Source organism: Nilaparvata lugens, chromosome 2 (assembly GCF_014356525.2).
Source record: "Nilaparvata lugens isolate BPH chromosome 2, ASM1435652v1, whole genome shotgun sequence".
NCBI lineage: Eukaryota > Metazoa > Arthropoda > Insecta > Hemiptera > Delphacidae > Nilaparvata > Nilaparvata lugens.
The window spans coordinates 97,141,458-97,165,672 of NC_052505.1; the positions used below are offsets into that span (position 1 = coordinate 97,141,458).

The following is a 24,215-nucleotide window of genomic DNA, read 5'->3' on the forward strand; positions in this document are numbered from 1 at the left end:
ACTGATCTACTGTGTCATCATAATACTGATTTGCGCCAGTCAAATAGTTGCATGTGTGGTGGTGCTTTCCGATTACACACACAACACCAACTTTATACACACTGCGTCGATCTTGAATTTATACCTGGGTCTAATGTTCTGGAACATATATCTGTTGTGTAAGAGAAAGTATTTCTACAAAATAATTGATCGACTGGATTATTTGATCGATAATTTCAACGCAGATAAAATCACAGGTGTGAACAGTTTTGAGGTGAAAGTTAAAGTCGATTTTAAAACACTAAACAAAATTACAACCCTCGGTTGTCTGTCGATGAGTCTTCTACCTGTTATTAACAACACTCAAAAACTTATCAGGGGTTGGAAATGGTTTGGAATGGACGGCATCAGAGTTTTCAACTACCAGGTGCCTTATATTGCTCAATCATCCCCCATTTACGAGTTGACAATTTTTTTGCAAGCTAGCAGTCTGTTTTGGGTTTGTTCTGAACAGTGTTGTATCATTTATTTGTTCTCTATATTTTTCTTTCTCATTACACACTTTTTCGAGCATTTACATCAGGTAATTGGGCCTGTTTTGAAGGTGATGTCCAATGGTGAGGGTGAGAAGGAGGAACAGGTTTGCTCTACGGGGTTGAAACATTGGATCAAACTGCATCAAGAGGTTTTGAGGTACAGTATTAGTTGCAATGAATTGAGTTCTAATGTTATTATACCCTAGCTATAGTGAGGTCCACGTTATAATGGCAGTGGATAAAGATAGAAGAATAGCGATGCCGATTCTCTGCATCAATTAATTATATTTCTACACTGTCAAAAACATAATTGGCATTGTTGTGGACCTAGAAAAGAATAGTACCACAGGCTTTGTCGAATGATAGACAAGGATAGCAAAACAAAATTTGATCAAATACTGACATTATAATGTGGACCTCACTATAGTTATAGAATTTGACAAATCACCAATCAAATGAGTGTAATTAGAATGTTATATATGATGTATGATAAAATATACATAACAATATGATGTATTGTGACAATGAGTACCGTAAATTAATAATGATAACTTGAAAGAATATCCATTTCAAACGATTTCATTTTCACTAAAATTTTTACTGATTCACAATTGATTTTTGAAGGTTTAACAAATTATAGACAAAAATGGAATGACTAGATAACTTATAAAACTGGATGCCAATAAGTGGTGAAAATAAGATAGGTATGAAATTTTTCACTTTAAATACAGATTTTTATAAAATTTAAGATTTGTACTTATGGTACCTATGGCATGAAATTTTTTCATGTTACTGTACTTTCAACTATAGAGACTTTATAGTGTATACAGGAAATTTAATTAATAGGTAAATAGTAGTAGGCCTATGCCAAGTGGTAGAATTAAGATAAATTGAGATTTTTCACTTGAAGTACAGATTTTTACAAAAATCAAGATTTGAGCTCTCAGTAGTGTGTAGTGAAACTGAAAGTTATTACTTTGAACTGTAAATTCAATTTAAATTCACACGATACACGATTAAGGAATGAGTGAAACAGCATATTTTGGAGCCCACCTTCTAGACTATCTATCTATCTATGTGTAGGGGAAAGTTCCACACGTTATTACATTATTTTATCACTTTTTTGTCAAATATTTTCAATATTTTTTTTATTCAACGATAGATTTGCAATCTAGTCTAGGGACTAATGAGCAATTTTTTTTTGTCCCATAATACTAATAAATACTTCATACAAGAGAATCCTCCATAGGGTCTCCTATTCAAATTCTAATATTATTAGTACACTGCTTATGACTGTACGACACAGGTGAGTTTCACTCATTTGCACTGCTCTGCTTGTCACTGGACACAAGACACTTGAATCAGCACTAGACCAGTTCAAATGGCTTCTTCCTTTTCAGCCTCCTCACCAATAAATGAAAATAATTTTCAATAAATGAATTTATCAACTCACTGTGACAACGAGATATTTCGGCAGGTAAAACAAAAAAGTTATTTAATAATAAGCAGTTCGTGATGGAAAATAACATTGAAGAATACATTGATATTTATTCTGCTCTTAGATGTAAATAAAAGAGAACATTAATATAATGTAGATCTATTATTTAAATTGTTATCATGAAAAAGATAATCTATAGTGGTAATGTATAGTTTAAAGAATGAAAAGTATACTTAATATATTGATTGATTCATAATTATCAGCAATTGAAGCAATAGGTACTCAATTAAAGACTGCAGTTGCTGGGGTCCCAGAAATTCACAGAAGAAAAAATATTTTATACAGCATATAAATAAATTTAGCAAAGTTTGGACACAGCTTTGTCATGATTAAAAACTCTCGAGCAAATAAAGATGGTTCGACATTAATACTTAAAATTTATTCTGTTTTCACAAAATGTTTTATAAATGTGCACTTTTACAGCGTGACAGAGGATATAATAGACTTGTATTCGCCAATGCTATGTGTCTATTTTCTCTACATCTATTCTACGGTGGCCTTCACTATTTATTCAGCACTGCAGGTAACAGTTCTAGATCTAAATTTTGAGTCATTGGACAAAAGATTATGTTTGAAAATTTGTAAACTTTGCTTTCAATGAATGTCCCAAAAACTATTGTATCATAACTCAATAAAATGTTCAAATCTTATGTAGAATCTTATTTACTACGTCATAGCATTCAATCAGTTCATTCCATTCCAGTGAGAGAATTTGATTTTTTAGGTTTGTAAATATTAAATTATTATTGGTACTTGATTTAGTTTGATTTCCTCTATTATTTTATTGCGGATGATACCCACATAAGTGCCGTGCTCTTACGTGGAATGAGAGGATTAGAGTTTGATCATACAATCATGTCTACCAGCGGGATTTAAACCCAATTAGCAGGTTGTTTTTATGAATTTGATTTGTAGTTCACACAAGGAGCATGTTGCCTAAACAATTTCCTATTGTAGGCTTTACCGGAGTGTGTGGCTGAATATTCTCTCCTCAATGGAGTTTTTGTTTCCTCTTCCAGATCTATAAATAGAGCGTAGTAGCTCAGAGAACTATTTTATATCGAAAATAATTTGTACATTAACTTGATATGTTCATCTACTTTTTCTAATTTTCTATTGTTTCAGAACACACATTCACACACTCTCGTTGAAGTAATGGTACTTGTCTACTTCACTTTGATGACTCTGACTAATTTCTATATTCTTTGTCACTATGGAAATAAAATCAAGGAACAGGTGACGTTTTAATAATGTTATAGTATATTGTTCCAACATTTTTTTAATATTGTTTCAAATGTAATCCCATCATCCAAAATAATATCACGTTCTAGAGTAATTCGTAGTCATACTGTAAAGAGAGCTTATCTCTTTATAGGGCTACTTGTAATATAAATATAAAGAAAATAAAAATCTCAGTACCCTTTTTTTAAATATTTTATAAAATATAAAAAAAGGGTACTGAGATTTTATTTTCTTTATATTTGTATAGAGGCTACCTACTTATATTGTAGTTCAAAACTGAAATTGCAATTTATTAATATGTTAATTGATTGTAGTGATTAAATTCAATTTATTGTAAGACTAAGCATTTACATAAGTTAATTCTCTAGAATAGAATATCTTTATCAGCCTCAATAGTACATCACAATTTGACATATAGGCCAGTCAACACAATACAATACAGCACAATAAACTACAATAAACAGTATTAAAACTTTAACAATAAACTTCATTAAATTAAAATGACTAAGTTGTTACAACCACTGGTTTATTAAAGAAAATCACCAGAGATTGATTATGGTGTACCAACTGAAACTAGTACGGTATCTCAAATTATGTTGATAAACCATTGCTTTCGACACCATATCGTTTTTATTTCAATTCGTTTTTATTTGATATGAATATTCAGCACATCATTGTCACAACAACACAGAAAAATAATTCTTCAGCTTCTATTTTTTCTTGTGTTTTTACTTATTCTTTTATCTCTAATAATTAATAAATTATAATTATCCGGAGTAGCTTAGCTTCATAAATATTCTTGTACTACAATTCAATTCAATTCAATTCTTTATTGCCAGAATTTAACAATGCAACAAATCAAGGTTAATAAATCAACACTTCTTACAAGAAAATAAAATAAAATTAACTAGCGAGAACTAAAAACTAAAATTTTTTTCAGGCACCACCAGCAAAAAGAAAAATCTTTGACCGCTGGTGGAAGTCGCAAAAAGTCCGATTTGAAATAAAAACTAAAAACAAAATACAATAATTTACAATACAAAATCGAGTTGATGACAAGAAAAAATACTCTTTCTATAACATCAATATTTTGGCTGTTTGGATAACTCGGAGAACATTTCACAATATTTTGGAATTTGTTGTTAATTCTCAGTAGCTTCATAGTATTTTATATTTTATTTATATATTCAACAGAGATGAAAACACATAATCATAAAATGATTGGACATGAAAAAACAGGCTTATAGTCCTTACTATTCCATTCCCGAATTTTGATTGCAAATTTATATGATCCTCTTGTAGGCTCTAATATCTCTATGAAGTAGAGATCTAGGATTCCTAGACAATCTCTAGGAAGCATATTTATTTTGTGTACTCATTGATAGATAGAAAGTGAAAAATAAAGAATTCAAACGATGGTGATTACATACCTTACAGGTATAAATGAATCTTTTTATACCTGTATATAAAGATACATTGCTTTATTCGTCCCTGCCAAAAGTCATCGAGATAGGGTATTTAAAAACTTTGGTATTTCATTTGACATGGCTCGTTTTGACTTAGTATAGAAATTCACAGTACATCGCAGATTATTGTAGATGAAATTATAATTATTCTTTTTAGAGTACAAGTACGTTGATATAATACATTTTGCCATTTACATCAATTTATTTATTGCATATTTAATGACTTATTTTGAAAAATTTTCAGAGTGAAAACACAATTAGAGCAGTATTCGCTGCGCCTTGGTACGATTGTAGCCACTTTCAGAAAACGTTTTTGAAAATTGTAATTCTGAGATCACAGAAGGCAATTATTGTCACCTCTTTCAGTTCAACTGTATTCGACCTTACTAACTCTACTTTTATCGTGGTAAGAAAATTCACTTTTTTGAAAATTTTAAAATCTAATTTTACTCAAAATAAATAAATGTCAGTCTCTAATTCTTTATTCAAAACTAGTAGGTATTGCAAGGCTCTAATTAAAAACTTGGCATGCTGAAAACTCTTGACGAATTTAAAATAGGTCTATAACCATCCTTGGTAAATTAAGATCAATATTCAAAATTTCAAGTTAATAAGTCAAGTAGTGTAGACGTGATGATGTGCCATTTGAGAATTTCCAATCCCCTACAAGCCGATTCTTTTCTTTATAATATATTATAGATTTTATGAATGGTGTAGTAAGTTACTTAAATAACTAATAATACAGATATCGGTGAGTATTGTACGTTGGTAACTACATTCAAATACTTATGATAAATATAAAAGTCTTTGCAAGATTGTAATAGAGACTTAAAAATCTTATACATGACTTTAACCCACTATTTTTTCCCCTGCACAACACATAATTTTATCAGTTTGCCTTGTTTACATTGTTATATTTATAGTAACTATTATTGAAATTGTCTTATTGTATATTGTTTGTTAAGCATCTTATTTTTGGGTGTTGTGAGTAAATTGAATTGAATTGAACTTCTTATAAAGATTATTCTTCTCTTATGTGTAATGGTACTTTCAGAGTAAACTTCTATACTGCTGCGTATTCTGTGTATATTATGAATGATAGTTATGAATATTCAAGCAAAAAAATTCCACCTGTTAAAATAATTTTTAAGATTATAAACGCGTCTAAACTTCTAAGTTGTACCATTTCAAATTTCTTGATTGAGACTCACATTCTTAAATAAAGGAGGACTCATTCTATTCTATTCTTTCAATTTTATTCTTTCTTTTCTATACTATTCTTTCTATTCTATTCTATTCTAATCTTCCTATTCTATTCTTTATTCCTGTTTGTCCAACCGCATTGCTAAAATGCATTGTCTCTATTTTAGTCATCAATGAAAAATTCCCTCATTTTGTTTCAGATAATGAAATCCATTGTTTCTTTCTACTTGGGTCTTGTAAAGATGAGACAACAGGCAGAAATCTCATCAGAAATGTGATGATGTAGGCTACTGTATGTGAAGGATTCAATAGGATGCAAATCATTTGTATCAAGGAATAGTTTACTTCAATTTTTGAAAATAAAAAACGAATCATCAACAGCTAATACTGATGGTCTTGTGATTAGTCTAGCAATAAAATATTGCTTATTGTCATTTATCAGAAGTATTCTTTTTTGTAGCCTATTTAACTAGCCTACCTTATGAGGAAAATAAAAATATTTATTATAGAGAACATTGAAAAATGTTATAGCCATGTTAAAGTAAATTAATACCGTACGGTATACAAAATTAAGAGCACTGTACAGAGCGGTATTTATGTTGACCTTAAACTGGATTCGCACACAACAGTGACAGTGAACAGTGAAAAAATGATTCCCATAAGTTCTAATGGTATTATTCATACTAGCTTGGCTGGGCTGTGTGAGAATGGTCCAATTAGAACTCCTGGATCTAGAATCTACTCCCTAGAATCTAGGTTGATCAATGATAATCATTATCAATTCAATAATTTGTAGTGTTGATAATATTCTTTGTTGATATTTGATTTATACTGTAACGATTTTGAAAGGTCTCTTATTATCCCAACACATATTAGGACTATTATGGTGGGGTGTCATAATATAAATCTTTTAGCATTCTCTTGAATTTGAAACCTGTATTACTCATGTAGGCAGGTATTTATTTTTTTAATAAATCCTCTGGACACAAAAATCATTAGCATTCAGAGAAGTTATTATTTTCAGTCGTATTTCTTTAGTTTCCATTCTCAAATGGTTGAAAGTGGCAGCTACCAATATATTTAAATTCATCTAGACATTTAAGTTTTACTGTTAAGACATCTAAAAATATGCAAAAATAGATCAGAAGGAGATGTGAAGAAAATGCTGCATCCTTTTAAAAAGTTTAAACTTCGCGGTTATTAATCAGCTGGTTTCAACAGTTGTCTACCTCACCACCAGGCACCAGCAGCACAGAAGCCAGAAGCATGGCTGAATCTGAAATATGAAATTCAATTCTGTTGTAAACAGTAAACAAAACATGACATTTTCAAAATAAAGTAAGCGTTTACGTTTGGTTTTAATTTCAAACTTGTATTAATTAATTAAATTGTGAGGTAAGTTATTTGGATTCAAACAGTGAGAAAAAACTTTTTATTAGAGTCTGAAGAAAATCACAAAATTTACAGTTTGATGTCAACGTCTTTTTAGGTTAGTTTATTATTTATTATAAATTATAATTATTTATTCTACATAGTATTTAATTAAAACTTCAATAGCTCCATATTTGTTATTAGAATAACCCCCTATATTTTTTCAAGACATGACCGGCTACGGCTAACAAATATAATGCTATTTAAGTGTCTAATTTGACACTTGGAAACCGGTCTTCTCTTTGAAAAAAGAATAATGAGTAGGTAGGTACTAGTATTCTAATTGAAAACACTACTGAGAAGCCCTACACAAATAAATAAGCTCTATATCTATTCCAAACTGAATTATTGCTTAAAATAGAGAGCTGTGCACAGTTTCTTGACAAAAGGTTGAGCCATTGAACGTTTAGAACTTATGTTTCTAATCAAAGTTTGATCGAGTATAATTATTCTAAGTATGGTTCAATCTCATCATACTTATGCTTGGATTGTATAGGCTACCAGGTTGCTTTCCCAGTAAGACACCAGAGAGTAACTTGTGTAAAGCAAGCTCGGACACTAGTGAGTTGTCAGAACATATTTCATGGTGACTGGTCTGGTATCCCTAGTGTAATAAGTGCAGTAAAAAGTAATGCCCCGCGACTTGCTTGGACACCTGGCGACTCTTCAATGGTCTAACGAAATGCAAGCCACACTCAGTGGCAAAATGGAGAGACTTGGCAACATTTTTCTCCTATCTCTGTACGCTGCCATTATAACGTGGACCTCACTATAGCTGCTCACACTGAACGCCACCAGCAAGTGCAGTGTGAGTGTTCCTATGCCTCTTTCCAGATTTTTGTTTCTCATCTGCACGCTTCGTCATGCATAACCATGCTTGCACTTGCATATGTACGCATTCAATGTGATCACCCCCTAAGAACAGCACAGTAGGAGGCCACAGTGAGGAGGCCAAGCTTCGGTTCCTTGCAAACAAATTGAAGTTCAATGAGGATAAAACAAGCATCCTAGTCTGCTTTTTGAAGATCCAAGCAGCTGCAAAAGAACCAGTGAAGCTGCTGGGTCTCTGGATAAACAGGAGGATGAGCTGGAATCATCATGTTCAACAGGTGTGCAGAGAACTGTCAAGTATATTATACCTCCTGAGAAATCTGAGACACCTGGTTGACCACAGCAGCCTAATCATGGCATACCATTCACTTTCCCAGAGCCACATTAACTATGGGTTATTGCTGTGTGGTCATTCACCAGCCGTCCATGATGTTCTGCTCCTGCAGAAAAAGCCATGAGGATAATGACCTTCTCAGACTTCAGGGAATATTGCCGGCCTCTCTTCAGGAGTCTTGGAATCCTCACTGTGTACAGTCAGTTTGTACTGCGCTCAGTGATGTACATTAAGGAAAAACCGGGATCTGCTTCCCAGTATAGGAATTTAATTTGATGATTCCTATGTTGAAATTGATTCAATGGAACTAAATGAATGATGAAATAATTTTTAATGTTCGAATGACAAAATTGAACTTTTGATAAATACGAAAATAAAACTGTTACAAGTGATAAACAAACTATGCTAGTTGAAAACATCACAGGTGGCAATCAGATGATTCGCCACAACAGAAGAGGTGATATACATCAATACAACACCAGACATGCTGCCTCATTGGAGATGCCTTGCAGCAGACTAGCTGGAACTTTCAACAGCTTCCCAACACAGCCCTATAAAATCTTTAATGGTATTCCCAAGGAGATACAAGGCAAACCAAACTCTAGGTTCTACGCAATTGTGAAGAGCAAACTTGTTGAAAGACCACTCGTTGGGGGAATTGAGGGAGGAGTCCTTTTTTGCAGATCGAGCACCTCCACAACGTGAATAGCGATGCAGTTTTTCTAATGTGCGTGACAGAAGTTTTTTTTACACTACCTATCTGGAGACCCCAGTCATTGGCAACGACTTCAACTATTCAAGTATGAGAGACTACCAGCGTCACATAGCTTCACGAAAAAAAACTACCAGGACTATCGGCTGAATGTTTCTATTCCCCTTTCCAGATTTGGTTTTTAATATATATATATCCATCTATCAAGTGATATTTATTAACTGAATAAATAAAAAACGCTGTTAACTCATGTCTTATTTATTTATTTTTATTACAGACTGTATCCCAATAAGATCAGCATGGAGGAAAAATGTATAAACTAGCAAAGCTTATCAAAGATGTTTGCAACGATCACTGTGAAAAGTTGCTGTAAGATTTTACAGCGATGGACGTGTGAAATCAATTTCTTATCAACAATTCAATGAAGCTGCAGATGTGGTGGCTGAATTTTTTAATGAAGCACAGAAAAATTTGGAAATTGATGCTCGAGGTTACATAGCCATACTCGCAGACGTGTCTGACATTTATCCAGTAATAATCCAAGGGTAATTTGTTTTTCATTAATTTTTCCCATGTGATTATTTCTATGTTTTTAACTTGTTGTATAAGTTTTATTGACGGTGTAGAACTGTAAACCCCAAGCTCAGATAAAGGATACTATTATCATAGAGAAAATAAAGCATATTTATTTATTATTTTACAAAGGCGACTTTCTAGAAGTATTTTAAGCCTAGGTGATGATGATGATGGGATGAATGATAATACAATGAAGGTAGAGATATGAATGAATAAAAATTATAGGTTATATCCACTTGAATTGATTTGAGTCCACTTTTCAGTCCAGAAATAAATAAACTTAATAGCAGACACATAAAGAATGTAACACAATAATTTCAAATACATATATAATTGAACGAACGCAGTGAGGTCTATGCTTTAATTCGGATTTTCTTTTGTCGGTATGTATGTATGTAACGCATTTACGACCAAATGCGTTGATAGAATTCTATGAGATTTGATAACCCATATGTAGATAACCCATGGTATAGGTATGTTATGTTCCAAATTTCAAGCAGATTTCTTGTTAACTCAAGCCGATTACTATCGACTACTGTCTATTAATACTGTTTTGGCCGGATGAGAGTGAAATAACGGCACAGTATGACAGACTACCAGCGTCAAATAGTTTCACGAAAATTACAACGTATACCTTCGGCTTGGGTTAACAGAAAAATTGGAACATAAACGTCATGTACCATGGGATATCTTCTTATGCTATTATTCATAGACGATGTACACAATTCAAGCTTTGTCAATACAATTCTTGATAATACCATAGAGAAAAGATAGCATAAGAAGATATCCCATGGTATAGGACGTTCATGTTTCAAATTTCAAGTCGATAGTTCTAGTAGTTCTTTTTCGTGAAGCAATGTGACGATGGTGGTCTCTCATACTATGCCGTTCTTACATTCTCACCCGGCCAAATAGTAATAATAGACAGTTGTAGACCGTAATAGGCTTGAGTTGATGAAAAATCGGTTTGAAATTTGGAATATAAACAATCAACATCATGGGATATCTTCTTATGCTATCTTTTCTCTATGATAATACTAATACTGTGTGACTTGACTGGCTCAGATCTGGTATCAGAGTTTTCAGATCTCACCTGATCAATTTCATGACCTTACGGCAGGCGGAGCCGACAGTAACATGCAATCCTAAATGTCTTAGAAGTATTCTTCTTTTCACTTCTACAAGATTGTAAAATATCACATTCAGCAGGACCTCCTATATACTAGGAAGTCCTGCTATCAGTAATTGTAAGTTTGAATCTTGATCAATTCAGATAATCATCATTATTTCATGAACATTGATTCTTTGTAGATCTTAGTTTCCACATGCACACAATTTAAAAAATTATTGATAACAGTGTTAATTGACGAATGTTTGTATACCGTACATGACTATTTTAGAATAGATTGGAATCGTTTTATGTGATTCATATTTTATTGTATTGTACTGATACTGATTTCAGTATTTTTGTAATTGTTTGACTTACTTTAATGTTAGAAAATTGACGAAGTCCATGTATTCATGTGAATATTTTAATACCATATTCTATCCTATGCTGGAATAGATTTGAAAAATACTATTTTTATACTCTTGAAAAATAAATTGAAACATGGCAATTTTTTATTTCTCTTCTATAGTTACACTATAGATTGGCCATGATTGAAACCCTGTTTTACTCTACAATAATATAGCCCAGTTATAAATAAGGAATTGTTTACTTACCATACTCATTATTATTGTTTTTGAAGGGGCGGATTCAAGGATCCAAAGGTTCAAAGAACCCCACACGTCAACCGAAGCTTATTGTGTTCCCAAGTAGTATATTAATTAGGCAAACCAATTCCTATGTCCTTTACAAGAACCAGGAGTTTTTCCCTATACTAACATTCCATTCATCACCTGGTTGCAATCCTTGTCGCAATCCAGTGTGTTATGCTTGGCAGTCTCTTCAGACTGATTAGTCCTCGTGACCTACGTGAGTTCGACTCCTGGCCTTTTTTTGTAGGTCCTTCCACTGAGAGAGGGGATGCCAAAATGCCTCTAGGGCGCCCGGCCACCCTCGACGCCCTCCACCCACATTTGTTCCTGATGAGTTTCACCCATCTCTGGTCTCTAGGGTTTTTCTTTTTGCCCCTCCGAAACTGCCCTGATGGGGCAGATCCTGTGGGTTTGAAGGCAAGGCAACTTTTGGAGTTGCCTTGGGGTCCCTTTTAGTCGCCTCCTACGACAAGCAGGGATACTGTGGGTGAATTCGGGTTTGCAACACATTCTTGAGTACGATGTTCGACTCAAAGCTCCCCCATCCCACAGGGGGCATACTCATTAATAGTCCTCGATATAATTCTATGTTATTCTTATCAAATGAATTATTTAAATAGAATTATGATTAGCCTGGTAAAACTGTTGATAATTTAGTGTTAATAATGTTTCTTATTTTCAGAATCCTCTTATCTGGGAATCCGTTTATGTGTTTGAATGTTGATGGCTCAGAAAATGGATTGATCAATCTGATTAAAAAATTGAAAATTGAAATTCTGCTAACCAATGAGAAATATGCCAACAAATTTAGAACCAAGCTTGAGAAATCGAAAAAATTGAAGGATTTCAAACTCTACGAACATGCTTGTGAAATTTGGAAAACCGGTAAGCTATCAAATCAGGAGATTTGAACATTTTTTAAATGAAAAATACTTTTGGAATGGAAACGTTCTTTTGTATTACATGCACACAATTTATTAGGCCTAGATACATTATATAATAGAGAAAAGATAGCATAAGAAGATATCCCATGATATAGATATGGGGTTTATGTTCCAAATTTCACTGTTAACTCAAGCCGATAGTCCTAGTTGTTATGTTCCGTAAAGCTATGTGACGCTGGTAGTCTCTCATACTGTGCCATTCTTACTCTCTCATCCCCCAAAAAAACAGTAATTATGTACAGTAATCGACAGTGGTAGGCTTGAGTAAAGAAAACATCGGCTTCAAATTTAGAACTTGAACGACCTATACAATGGGATATCTTCTTATGCTATAGCTCTTTTCTATAATTATATTTACATACACAATAGAATATAATTTTATGCTTGTCTAGTGTTGAATAAAAATACGAGATATTATTTAACCACAGATTTATATAAATATACATAACCTAACTATAAATTTGTGGTTTGACGATATCTAGTCTTTTCATTCAATATGGATAACTACCTTAATATCACCCTCATAACTACCCAGAAACTTGTCTAATGTTTCAGTTCTACATTTTATGAAAAATCCCCAATCGTATGTCAGTTACTTGACGCCATGTGTTGGAACAGGTTGGCTGTAAGGGGTGATGTGGAGGCCAACTATTATTATATTATATTATTATTTCCTGGAGATAGAACCTTTCTGTAATACTTTTTTATAGTGAGGTTCACGTTATAATGGCAGTAGAGAAAGATAGGAGAACAACGTTGCCGATCCTCACTGTCTTGTCAATGCCTTCTTGACGGTAGCTGATACAGGTTTATTAATTTAATATTAATTTTCATTCTCGTTATAATATAATCAATTATATTCTATTAAGCAAGAAATTATATTTTCAATAATTTCATAATGAATTTTCATAATTAGGATGAAAGGTTTTGTTAATTAATTATTATTTCTAAATTGTTAGAAGCCGATCTGGCAACAGAGCAAAGCGAGAAAGAGATAGCGCTATCCGCTTTGTTGAATGATAGACAAGGATAGAAATACCATTGCTAATCAAACACTGCCATTATAACGTGGACCTCACTATAGAATGGTTTACTCATTTTTCATGTTTGCTAAATCGTTTCTCATTTGTGTGCAGGAGTTTCTAATGACACTAGCAAGAACGAAGATGCTGCAAGAATTGATGAGAGAGAGAGACTGTTATATGCTATTCAAACATCAGGAAGCACTGGTGAGAAAAAAATCGTACAAGTGACTGAAGATTGCATTCTACCCAACATTTTAGAATTGAGGTAAGCTTCAATCTCTTCTTTGCATTATAGAATTTTATTTACTTTTAGTGAGGTCTTAGTTACTATAGTGTTATTTAATAAATAAATAAGTGAATAAGTCCAAGTTATAATTTCAGAATTTGAATATCTTTGGTGTTGCTGGTTGCATTGGTGGTAGATACACTCTATAGAAGGTAGTGGCAAGGCAGAGAATCGCCAACACTGTTCTCTTGTCTTTCTCCACTGCCGTTAGAACGTAGTCCTCACTATAATGTTATTACCGGTATCAGATATTCTCTAAAGAAGGCAGTGGCAAGGCGGTGAATCAGCAACGCTGTGCCCTTATGTTTCTCCAATACCATTAAAACGTGGACCTCACTATTTAAGGATAAGCATAAACTTCTGTTGATGTTGGAGCTACTTTTATTTTGCGTTGATAATGCATGCTTTCTCCAGTTGTGTTGGAATCTGGGCAAGTTTCAAGATACTTTTTCAATTTCATAATGAATGGTTTGCTGTGGATCAAATAGCCACTCCACTTTTCTTTGCACCATCACATATACCGTTATCAGCTATCCTCTATACAGAGTGTTCTATAAAAGGTGCCCATAAGTCAGGGTGTGATTCCTCACTTCAAAAGAAGAAAAAAGTTCCAATTAACATAGGTCCGAAAATGCTTGGTTACCAAGTTATACAGAATGAGAGATTTCGTCAGAATTTCAGTTCCCCTGCTGAAACGAAGCCCTACGGGTATTTGTTGACTGTTAATTAAGATGTAAAATGTAGCTTACTTTATGTAGAATGAACTGAAAAATTGAAAAAAAAAACGTTCACAGACCTGTAGTTACAGTAATTTTTAAGATATGTGACGAAATACGCGAAACTTGGTCCCAAAAAACAAGTTACTTTAAGGCTGTGCAAAGGAAAAAATAAACTTTCTACTGGTGATATTTTCCAAAGTTTTTCGATTTGTATTCCATCAAGCTATCAAAATGAAAAAGTTTTCTCAGGACATTTTTTTCCGAACATTACTTTTTGAGATATGAGCGCCCAAACTTTGAATTTTTGCGACAGAACATTACAAATTCGGTAAGAGATAACTCCATGAAATTTAGAGGATAAATTTTTCATGGTATTGTTGATTGAATAAAACTAAAATTTTCTGAAAATATCAATTTTTGAGGAAGTTATTCAATTTACTAAAAATAACCAAAAATAACTTTTTGTTGAGTTAATTTTGGTCATTTTTGGTAAATTGAATAACTTTACAAAAATTGATATTTTCAGAAAATTTTCGTTTTATTCAATCAACAATACCATGAAGAATTTATCCTCTAAATTTCATGGAGTTATCTCTTACCGAATTTGAAATGATCTGTCCCAAAAATTCAAACTTTAGGCGCTCATATCTCAAAAGTAATGATCGGGAAAAAAATGTTTTCCTGAGAAAACTTTTTCATTTTGATAGCTTAATGATATACAAATCGAAAAGCATTGAAAAATATCACCAGTAGAAAGTTTATTTTTAGCCTTTGCACAGCCTTAAGGTTTGAAGTAGATTCACCATGTTAAATGTACAATAAACACTGAATATTTTTTACAGAGCTTGTAGAAAATTTTATTTCGAAGAAAAATATCTAAAGTAAGTCTATAATAGACAAACGCAACCTTTAAAAAAATAATCCTTAATTACATACAAAACAAGAAAAATAGTCTGCTTCGTTTCAGCAGGGGAACTGAAATTCAGACGAAATCTCTCACTGTTCAACTTGGTAACCAAGCACATTCGGACCTTTGCTAATTAGAACTTTTTTCTTCTTTTGATGTGAGGAATCACGCCCTGACTTATGGGCACCTTTTTTCAGAACACCCTGTAGAAGGTAGTGGTGAAGCAGAGAAACGGCAACACTTTTCTCTTGTCTTCCTCCACTGCCCTTATAACGTCGACCTCACTAAAATTTAGGTCTTTTCCTCTTTTTTTTCTTTCCAGCAGGTCCCACCATGAAGCCTGCTTTTTGTATTTGATTAGAAACTAACAGGTAGCCAGTGCTCCGCAAGGTTGTAACTAGAAACTTGACAAACTGGAAACTTTACTTACTGAAATATTGGAGAATTTATAATAGGCCTATAACCATCCTCGGTAAATTGAGAATATTTATGCAAACTTTCAAGTTAATCAGTGCAGTAGTTGAGACGTGATGATGCGTCATTCGTGTGAATTTCCTAACCCCTACATGTATAAGCCAATTCTTTCCTTTATTATTATAGATTAGAGATTTATGTTGATTGATTTGTTTTCAATCCTCCTTTCTTCATTTCTAACGCACCTCACCATGAAGCCAGTTTTTTGTATTTTACTAGTAGTTCTGTGAACAGTAGACCTCACGCAATTTTCTCATCCACAAGTATGTGGTGTCACCTGTTCACCGGCTTCTCCAGACATCTGTGTAATGCATGCAATGAATAATCCATTTGTCAGCTGATTGATTATGAATAATTCTATAGTTTGATTAATCCCATCTTTAGAGTAGACTAGTGAACAGTAGACCTCACGCAGTGGTCTCATCCACAAGTATCTGGTGTCAACTGTTCACCGGCTTCTCCAGACATCTGTGTAATTCATGCAATGAATAATCCACTTGTCAGCTGATTGATTATGAATAATTCTATAGTTTGATTAATCCCATATTTAGAGTAGACTAGTAGTTCTGTGAACAGTAGACCTCACCCTCACGCAGTTTTCTCATCCACAAGTATCTGGTGTCACCTGTTCACCGGCTTCTCCAGACATCTGTGTAATGCATGCAATGAATAATCCACTTGTCAGCTGATTGATTATGAATAATTATTTAGTCTGATTAATCCTATAACAGAGTAGATGCTATATATAATGATATCAGAGAATGGAGGAATTCCTTTTCTTTTCATATTATCCTTAAAATGCAAAATTTCAAAAAAAACGTTGTGTATTCATCGACGCGCAGTTGAAAAAGGAAGAATATTCCTGTCAAATCTCATCGAATTCCATCAACGCGTTTGGCCGTAATCGCGTTACATACAGACAGACAAAAGCAAATCGAGTTGAAACACAGACCTCACTACGTTCGGTCAATTATTGATAAATAATTATTATTGAACGAAAATATAAAATTAAATGCTGTAAATGCAATAAATTTCTCATCAACTTCCATCTGTGGAATATTGGTTGATTAATTAATTGTTTTTAATTGCAGGGAAGTGTTCAATGTGTGCCCGACAGATGTGATTTACTATGGGTCTCCAGTCACTTTCGACCCCCACATTGTCGAGCTATTTCTGGCGCTCACCAGTGGGGCATCACTGTTCATAGTTGCCTCAAAGGCTAGAGCCGCCGCCATTCCTACCCTTGTTGACATCCTATTTCCCGAGGAAAACTCTGAAACTCCGGAAAATGATTGCGCCAGACCCACTTTGCTTGACGTCCATTTTCCTGAGGAAAATCCGGGAAATGATGGCGCAATTTCCACTCTGGTTGACGTCCATTTTCCCGAGGAAAACTATGAACATGATTGGTGTGTCACTCTTATCCAAACCACGCCCTCAGTTTTCCTGTCATGGCCGAAACAGCAGACTCGCGAGCGGGTCATGAGACGGTTGAAGGTTCTGGCTTTGGGTGAGTAACTTATGTCTTGAAGTGTGTACAGACTTATGCGCCGCGAACACACGTGTTTCAGTTTTCATCAGCTGATGATATGCTTACTATACACTAGCAAGTAACCCGTGCTCCACAAGGGTCTAATTAGAAAATTGTCAAACTGAATACTTGACTTACTGAAATCTTGAAGAATTTAAAATAAGCCTATAACCATCCTCGGTAAATTGAGAATCTAAATGCAAAATATCAAGTTATTGAAAGAATAAGACTTTGATATTGTCAATATTTAAAAGTTTAAATATACTTACTTTTAAAAGTGGTATTGACAATATCAAAGTCTTATTCTTTCAATTATGGAGAAATATCACAACATCTCTTACCATGCAATCAAATTATTAATATCAAGTTAATCAGTTGAGTAGTTCAGACGTGATGATGCATCATTCGTGAACTTCCTATCCCGTACTTGTATAAGCCGACTCTTTCCTTTATTATATTAAAGATAAAAACAATGTTTGTTCTTGTACATGACAGGTGGAGAGGAATGTCCGAGTCAAGATAAGCTGTCAGATTACTGTTCACCCGCCGATTTTTCGAAAATTTACAATTTGTACGGAATAACCGAGGTGTCCTGCTGGGCATCTTATAACAATTGTCTGCTGGAAGGGACTGGCAGACTCTAGGAGATTCTATGAGAGAAACAACGCTACAAGTCAGAGATACAGATGGCAGTGTTGTCAGTGATGGAATAGGAGAAATGTTCATAGGTAAGTTTTACCATAGAGGAAAGATATCCCATGTTGTAGGGCGTTTATGTTCCAAATTTCAATGTTAACTCAAACCGATAATCCTAGTAGTTATTCTCCGAGAAGCTTTTTGACGCTGGTAGTTTCTCATACTGTGCCGTTTTTACATTCTCGCCTAGCCAAAACAGTAATAATTGACAGTAATCGGCTTGAATTAACAATAATTCGGCTTTAAATTTGGAACAAAAACAGCCTATGCCGTGGGATATCTTTTTATGCTTTAATGAGGTCCACGTAATAATGGAAATGGAGTGAGGAGGGAGAGAAGAAGAAGAAGAAGAAGAAGAAAAGGTGGAAAAATAAGTTGGAACAGTGTGAGTGAGTGAATTGGTCCGATATTTTCCCTCCAATTTTCAAACACATGTGCATAACATATGCCCATAGTTTTTGTTCAGTTTCTTCTACAGTCTGCCAGAGCATTATTACATTATTCAACATGTTTTGACCTGTCTGGAGTCTAGGGGACAGCAGAATTCACTACAATCTGTCAGCATTATTTGAATGGGGAGCATTGATGTTAGCTATACGGTATGCTGACATCTCACCATTAGCTGCATTGTTGGAACATAATTTCTAGTTCTTCGAACTTTTTCTAACAGTGAGATTCACTGTATGGTGTCAGTATTGGGTGAATATGGGAGGCATTGATGAGGAATGCTGTCGGTTGAAAGTATAGAGCTCCATAGTGAGGTCCACGTTATAATGGCAGAGGAGAAAGATAGGAGAACAATGTTGCTGATCCCTCTGTCTTGTCAATACCTTCTATAGACGGTAGCTGATACAGGTTTATTGATGTAATATTAACTGTCCTTTCTCGTTAAAATAATCAATTAGATTTTATTAAGCAAAAAAATATTTTTCAATAATTTCATAATGAATTTACATAATTAAAATGTTTAGTTGATTAATTATCAAATATCGGGGTACTGAGCTACGCTCGTTATTTATTTATTGATAAACAAAACACAATTCTTTAAAAAGAATGTATGAAAAGCTTCTCCAAAGAATAGAAGGGGTTTTCACGCAGAAGCTCAAATAGTGATTTGCTGAACAAAGAGACTGGATAATTTTTATTGACTCTGGCAACCTATTGTAGACCTTTGTTCCTTCTCCTGGGACTTCTGTACTTGAGTTAACCGGTTACGTTGGGTATCAAGTTGTCTTTGGCGTGTGTTATATAAATGAAGAGGTATGATTCATTTATATAACACACGCCAAAGACAACTTGATACCCAACGTAACCGTTAACTCAAGTACAGAAGTCCCAGGAGAAGGAACAAAGGTCTACAATAGGTTGCCAGAGTCAATAAAATTATCCAGTCTCTTTGTTCAGCAAATCACTATTTGAGCTTCTGCGTGAAAACCCCTTCTATTCTTTGGAGAAGCTTTTCATACATTCTTTTTAAAGAATTGTGTTTTGTTTATCAATAAATAAATAACGAGCGTAGCTCAGTACCCCGATATTTGATAATTAATCAACTAAACATTTTAATTATGTAAATTCATTATGAAATTATTGAAAAATATTTTTTGCTTAATAAAATCTAATTGATTATTTTAACGAGAAAGGACAGTTAATATTACATCAATAAACCTGTATCAGCTACCGTCTATAGAAGGTATTGACAAGACAGAGGGATCAGCAACATTGTTCTCCTATCTTTCTCCTCTGCCATTATAACGTGGACCTCACTATGGAGCTCTATACTTTCAACCGACAGCATTCCTCATCAATGCCTCCCATATTCACCCAATACTGACACCATACAGTGAATCTCACTGTTAGAAAAAGTTCGAAGAACTAGAAATTATGTTCCAACAATGCAGCTAATGGTGAGATGTCAGCATACCGTATAGCTAACATCAATGCTCCCCATTCAAATAATGCTGACAGATTGTAGTGAATTCTGCTGTCCCCTAGACTCCAGACAGGTCAAAACATGTTGAATAATGTAATAATGCTCTGGCAGACTGTAGAAGAAACTGAACAAAAACTATGGGCATATGTTATGCACATGTGTTTGAAAATTGGAGGGAAAATATCGGACCAATTCACTCACTCACACTGTTCCAACTTATTTTTTCCACCTTTTCTTCTTCTTCTTCTTCTTCTTCTTCTCTCCCTCCTCACTCCATTTCCATTATTACGTGGACCTCATTAAAGCATAAAAAGATATCCCACGGCATAGGCTGTTTTTGTTCCAAATTTAAAGCCGAATTATTGTTAATTCAAGCCGATTACTGTCAATTATTACTGTTTTGGCTAGGCGAGAATGTAAAAACGGCACAGTATGAGAAACTACCAGCGTCAAAAAGCTTCTCGGAGAATAACTACTAGGATTATCGGTTTGAGTTAACATTGAAATTTGGAACATAAACGCCCTACAACATGGATATCTTTCCTCTATGGTAAAACTTACCTATGAACATTTCTCCTATTCCATCACTGACAACACTGCCATCTGTATCTCTGACTTGTAGCGTTGTTTCTCTCATAGAATCTCCTAGAGTCTGCCAGTCCCTTCCAGCAGACAATTGTTTATAAGATGCCCAGCAGGACACCTCGGTTATTCCGTACAAATTGTAAATTTTCGAAAAATCGGCGAGATTACTGTTCACCCGCCGATTTTTCGAAAATTTACAATTTGTACGGAATAACCGAGGTGTCCTGCTGGGCATCTTATAAACAATTGTCTGCTGGAAGGGACTGGCAGACTCTAGGAGATTCTATGAGAGAAACAACGCTACAAGTCAGAGATACAGATGGCAGTGTTGTCAGTGATGGAATAGGAGAAATGTTCATAGGTAAGTTTTACCATAGAGGAAAGATATCCATGTTGTAGGGCGTTTATGTTCCAAATTTCAATGTTAACTCAAACCGATAATCCTAGTAGTTATTCTCCGAGAAGCTTTTTGACGCTGGTAGTTTCTCATACTGTGCCGTTTTTACATTCTCGCCTAGCCAAAACAGTAATAATTGACAGTAATCGGCTTGAATTAACAATAATTCGGCTTTAAATTTGGAACAGAAACTTACCCAAGTATATTGTTCTTTTACAGGGAGCCAAAGTAGAATATGTATTCTAGATAATGAGAGTATTTCTCAAGTATTAAGACTCAAAAAGGAACCTGTGTTCAGAGCAACTGGTGATTGGTTCAGGTATGATTTCAGAATATATTTTTGTGTAAAGCTACAACTAAAATCAATTACAATTCAATAGTTCAGTAAGTTGTAATATTTCAGTAAGTAATTTATTTGTTTTTATAAGGGCAGCACTGGGTAAACCAAGACGATACCCAAGCAAGAAACTTTTTGAAGAATTAAGTGTTCCCACACTAAGACAGATGTATGTAACTAGGATTGTTTTGCACTTAAAGAATAGAAGTAATCTAGAAATTAGAAATAACCGTACCAAACTCGTTCATTAGCATTAAATAATTGCAATATCAACTTAATAAAACTAGAGTTTGTCGACATCAATTCACCTATCTTTGCAATATATTTTCAAACAAAATTCCGATAAAACTAATTAATTCAAAAATTACTAAAGCACCTATCAAGAAAATAAATGTATGGGTTGAGCAGAATATATATTTTACAATACCTAAATGTTAATAAATCTATTCATGATTCTTTTGAGTTTTGAATGTCTTTCTATCTTTTGTATTATTTATGAAAATTGATTAAGCACTGGGATGTGCTCACAACTGAAAATTTCATTTTTTATTGTATTCTTCTTCATTAGTTTGCATTTAGAAGATTTAAATGTAGGCTGTATGATCTGTTTTTGGTTATCACCTGTATAATTGGTTTTAACACGTAATATTCAATTCTTATCATTGCATTATTTATAAGAAGCATTACTATAATATTTATTACATAGGTATATTTTTTTCCATTTTTCAGTATTGCTATAGGCTACTTCGTACTGTTTGCTTTATGAACTCACAGCTAGCGCACAAGTTTAACTTTGCTGGCTGTGCCAAATCATTCATGTTTTGTAACTATTATGTAAAAATTTGGCGAAATAAACATTCTTATTCTAATTTAATTCAATAGGGGGCGGTTTGATTCAGTGGTCGCGCTGATAAGCTATCGCTTGATAAGTTGAGAATCATGCGCCTGCTACTCCCGTTGGAAGGGTGACCGCTTGAGCCAACTCCTCTGAATATGATTCATGCGTTGTAAAATCACTTCCCGGTGGTTCGGAATCTACCTTAAACTGTAGGTCCATTCATATCTCATTATCATCCGCCTCATTGCCCACGCACAAGCCTAAAGCTAATGTAGGCCCTTAGCCAAAAAAAATCTATAGCTGTCTTTGTGCCGGCTGCACAAAAGCCGATTAAATTTCAACCGTGATTAATTTCACGAGAATCAATGAGAGAAGCAGTCATATCAAAAAGGCCTTCTCTGATTGATTCTCGTGGTATTGATCACGGTTAAAATTTAACCGGCTTTTGTGCAACCGGGCCTATGTTTTAGAGTTCGTAGACACCATTATCAATATCCGGTTGAACAAAAATCTATTACTTTTAATTGTGATCAATTGCTAATTAGAACGTCTTCTGCTTCTCTGTTTTATTCTTGAGGTATATAACCCATTATTTAATCACCAATTATATTTAATAGATTTCTGTGCAACAGGGCCTGAAAGCTTCGACTGAAATTTATGTTTAAGGGCCGGTTTCCGAGATCGGGATTTAGCTAAGTTCTAGACTTTAAACAGCTGCAGTCAGAAAATTGGCTTTCCGAAACGGGGCGTGGTCGTAGTCCACGTTTAAATTGAATTTCGAAAAACTAGAAAATTGAACACAAAATGAAATAAAGATAAAAAAGTGTAAAGTTTCAGCTAGTTTGAATTATTTAGGAATGTTTCATTTCGTCAAGGAAAAACGTTTCCAATTATAGAAATGAGAAAATGAAGATTTGTTTTGCTGCAACTATTTACCGCGACTACGCCCAGTTTTGGAAAGCCAATTTTCTGACTCCAGCTGTTTAAAGTTTAGAACTTGAATCCCGAGCTCGGAAACCGGCCCTATATGTTGAGTATAAATGTAAATGTTGGACAATTGTTTAAATGTGAAAAGTAAATCCAACCTCATAGTTGTATTGTGAACAGTTAATATTTCATCAGATTACCGGTATCAGCTATCCTCTGTAGAAGGCAGTGGCAAGGCCTATCATCGGCAACAGTGTTCTCCTATCTTTCTTCACTTCTATTACAACTTGGACCTCACTATAGCATGCAAGCAATTTTAATAGTGCGAAGTTAGAATTGATGCTATACGAGTATGCTATTATAATTAGCTATTACATAAGCTATAGTGAGGTCCAAGTTGTAATAGAAGTGAAGAAAGATAGGAGGAACACTGTTGCCGATGATAGGCCTGCCACTGCCTCTACAGAGGATAGCTGATACCGGTATATCTGATGAAATATTAACTGTACACAATACAACTATGAGGTTGGATTTACTTTTCACATTTAAACATTGTCCAACATTTACATTTATACTCAACATATAGGGCCGGTTTCCGAGCTCGGTTCAAGTTCTAAACTTTAAACAGCTGGAGTCAGAAAATTGGCTTTCCAAAACTGGGCGTAGTCGCGGTAAATAGTTGCAGCAAAACAAATCTTCATTTTCTCATTTCTATAATTGGAAACGTTTTTCCTTGACGAAATGAAACATTCCTAAATAATTCAAACTAGCTGAAACTTTAACTTTTTTATCTTTATTTCATTTTGTGTTCAATTTTCTAGTTTTTCGAAATTCAATTTAAACGTGGACTACGACCACGCCCCGTTTCGGAAAGCCAATTTTCTGACTGCAGCTGTTTAAAGTCTAGAACTTAGCTAAATCCCGATCTCGGAAACCGGCCCTTAAACATAAATTTCAGTCGAAGCTTTCAGGCCCTGTTGCACAGAATCTATTAAATTAATTGGTGATTAAATAATGGTTATATACCTCAAGAATAAAACAGAGAAGCAGAAG

General features: G+C 34.2%; 4 protein-coding genes across 4 annotated transcripts in view; 3 read left to right on the forward strand and 1 right to left on the reverse strand.

The window, feature by feature from the left end:
• LOC120350073 (ribonuclease inhibitor-like) overlaps window positions 1-24,215 on the reverse strand; it is a 137,094-nt gene that overhangs the window by 34,044 nt on the left and 78,835 nt on the right. The window lies entirely within an intron of this gene.
• Window positions 499-6,294, forward strand: LOC120350076 (odorant receptor coreceptor-like). The gene is made up of 5 exons (XM_039422214.1): window positions 499-672; window positions 2,437-2,536; window positions 3,139-3,249; window positions 4,966-5,127; window positions 6,125-6,294. The coding sequence occupies exons 1-5, from the start codon at window positions 587-589 to the stop codon at window positions 6,200-6,202; spliced, it is 537 nt and encodes a 178-aa protein (XP_039278148.1). The 5' UTR covers window positions 499-586; the 3' UTR covers window positions 6,203-6,294.
• The window catches only part of LOC111062274 (beta-alanine-activating enzyme-like), a 176,345-nt gene continuing 159,340 nt past the window's right edge, over window positions 7,211-24,215 (forward strand). The window contains exons 1-2 of the mRNA XM_039422209.1: window positions 7,211-7,413; window positions 9,510-9,777. The gene's annotated coding sequence lies outside the window, so the exon portion shown is untranslated. The remainder of the gene's footprint in view (window positions 7,414-9,509; window positions 9,778-24,215) is intronic.
• Window positions 8,577-18,096, forward strand: LOC111047888 (beta-alanine-activating enzyme-like). Its single transcript, XM_039420296.1, has 5 exons — window positions 8,577-8,719; window positions 12,249-12,451; window positions 13,647-13,800; window positions 17,013-17,431; window positions 17,948-18,096. Exons 1-5 carry the CDS (start codon window positions 8,577-8,579, stop codon window positions 18,094-18,096), a joined length of 1,068 nt encoding a protein of 355 aa, XP_039276230.1.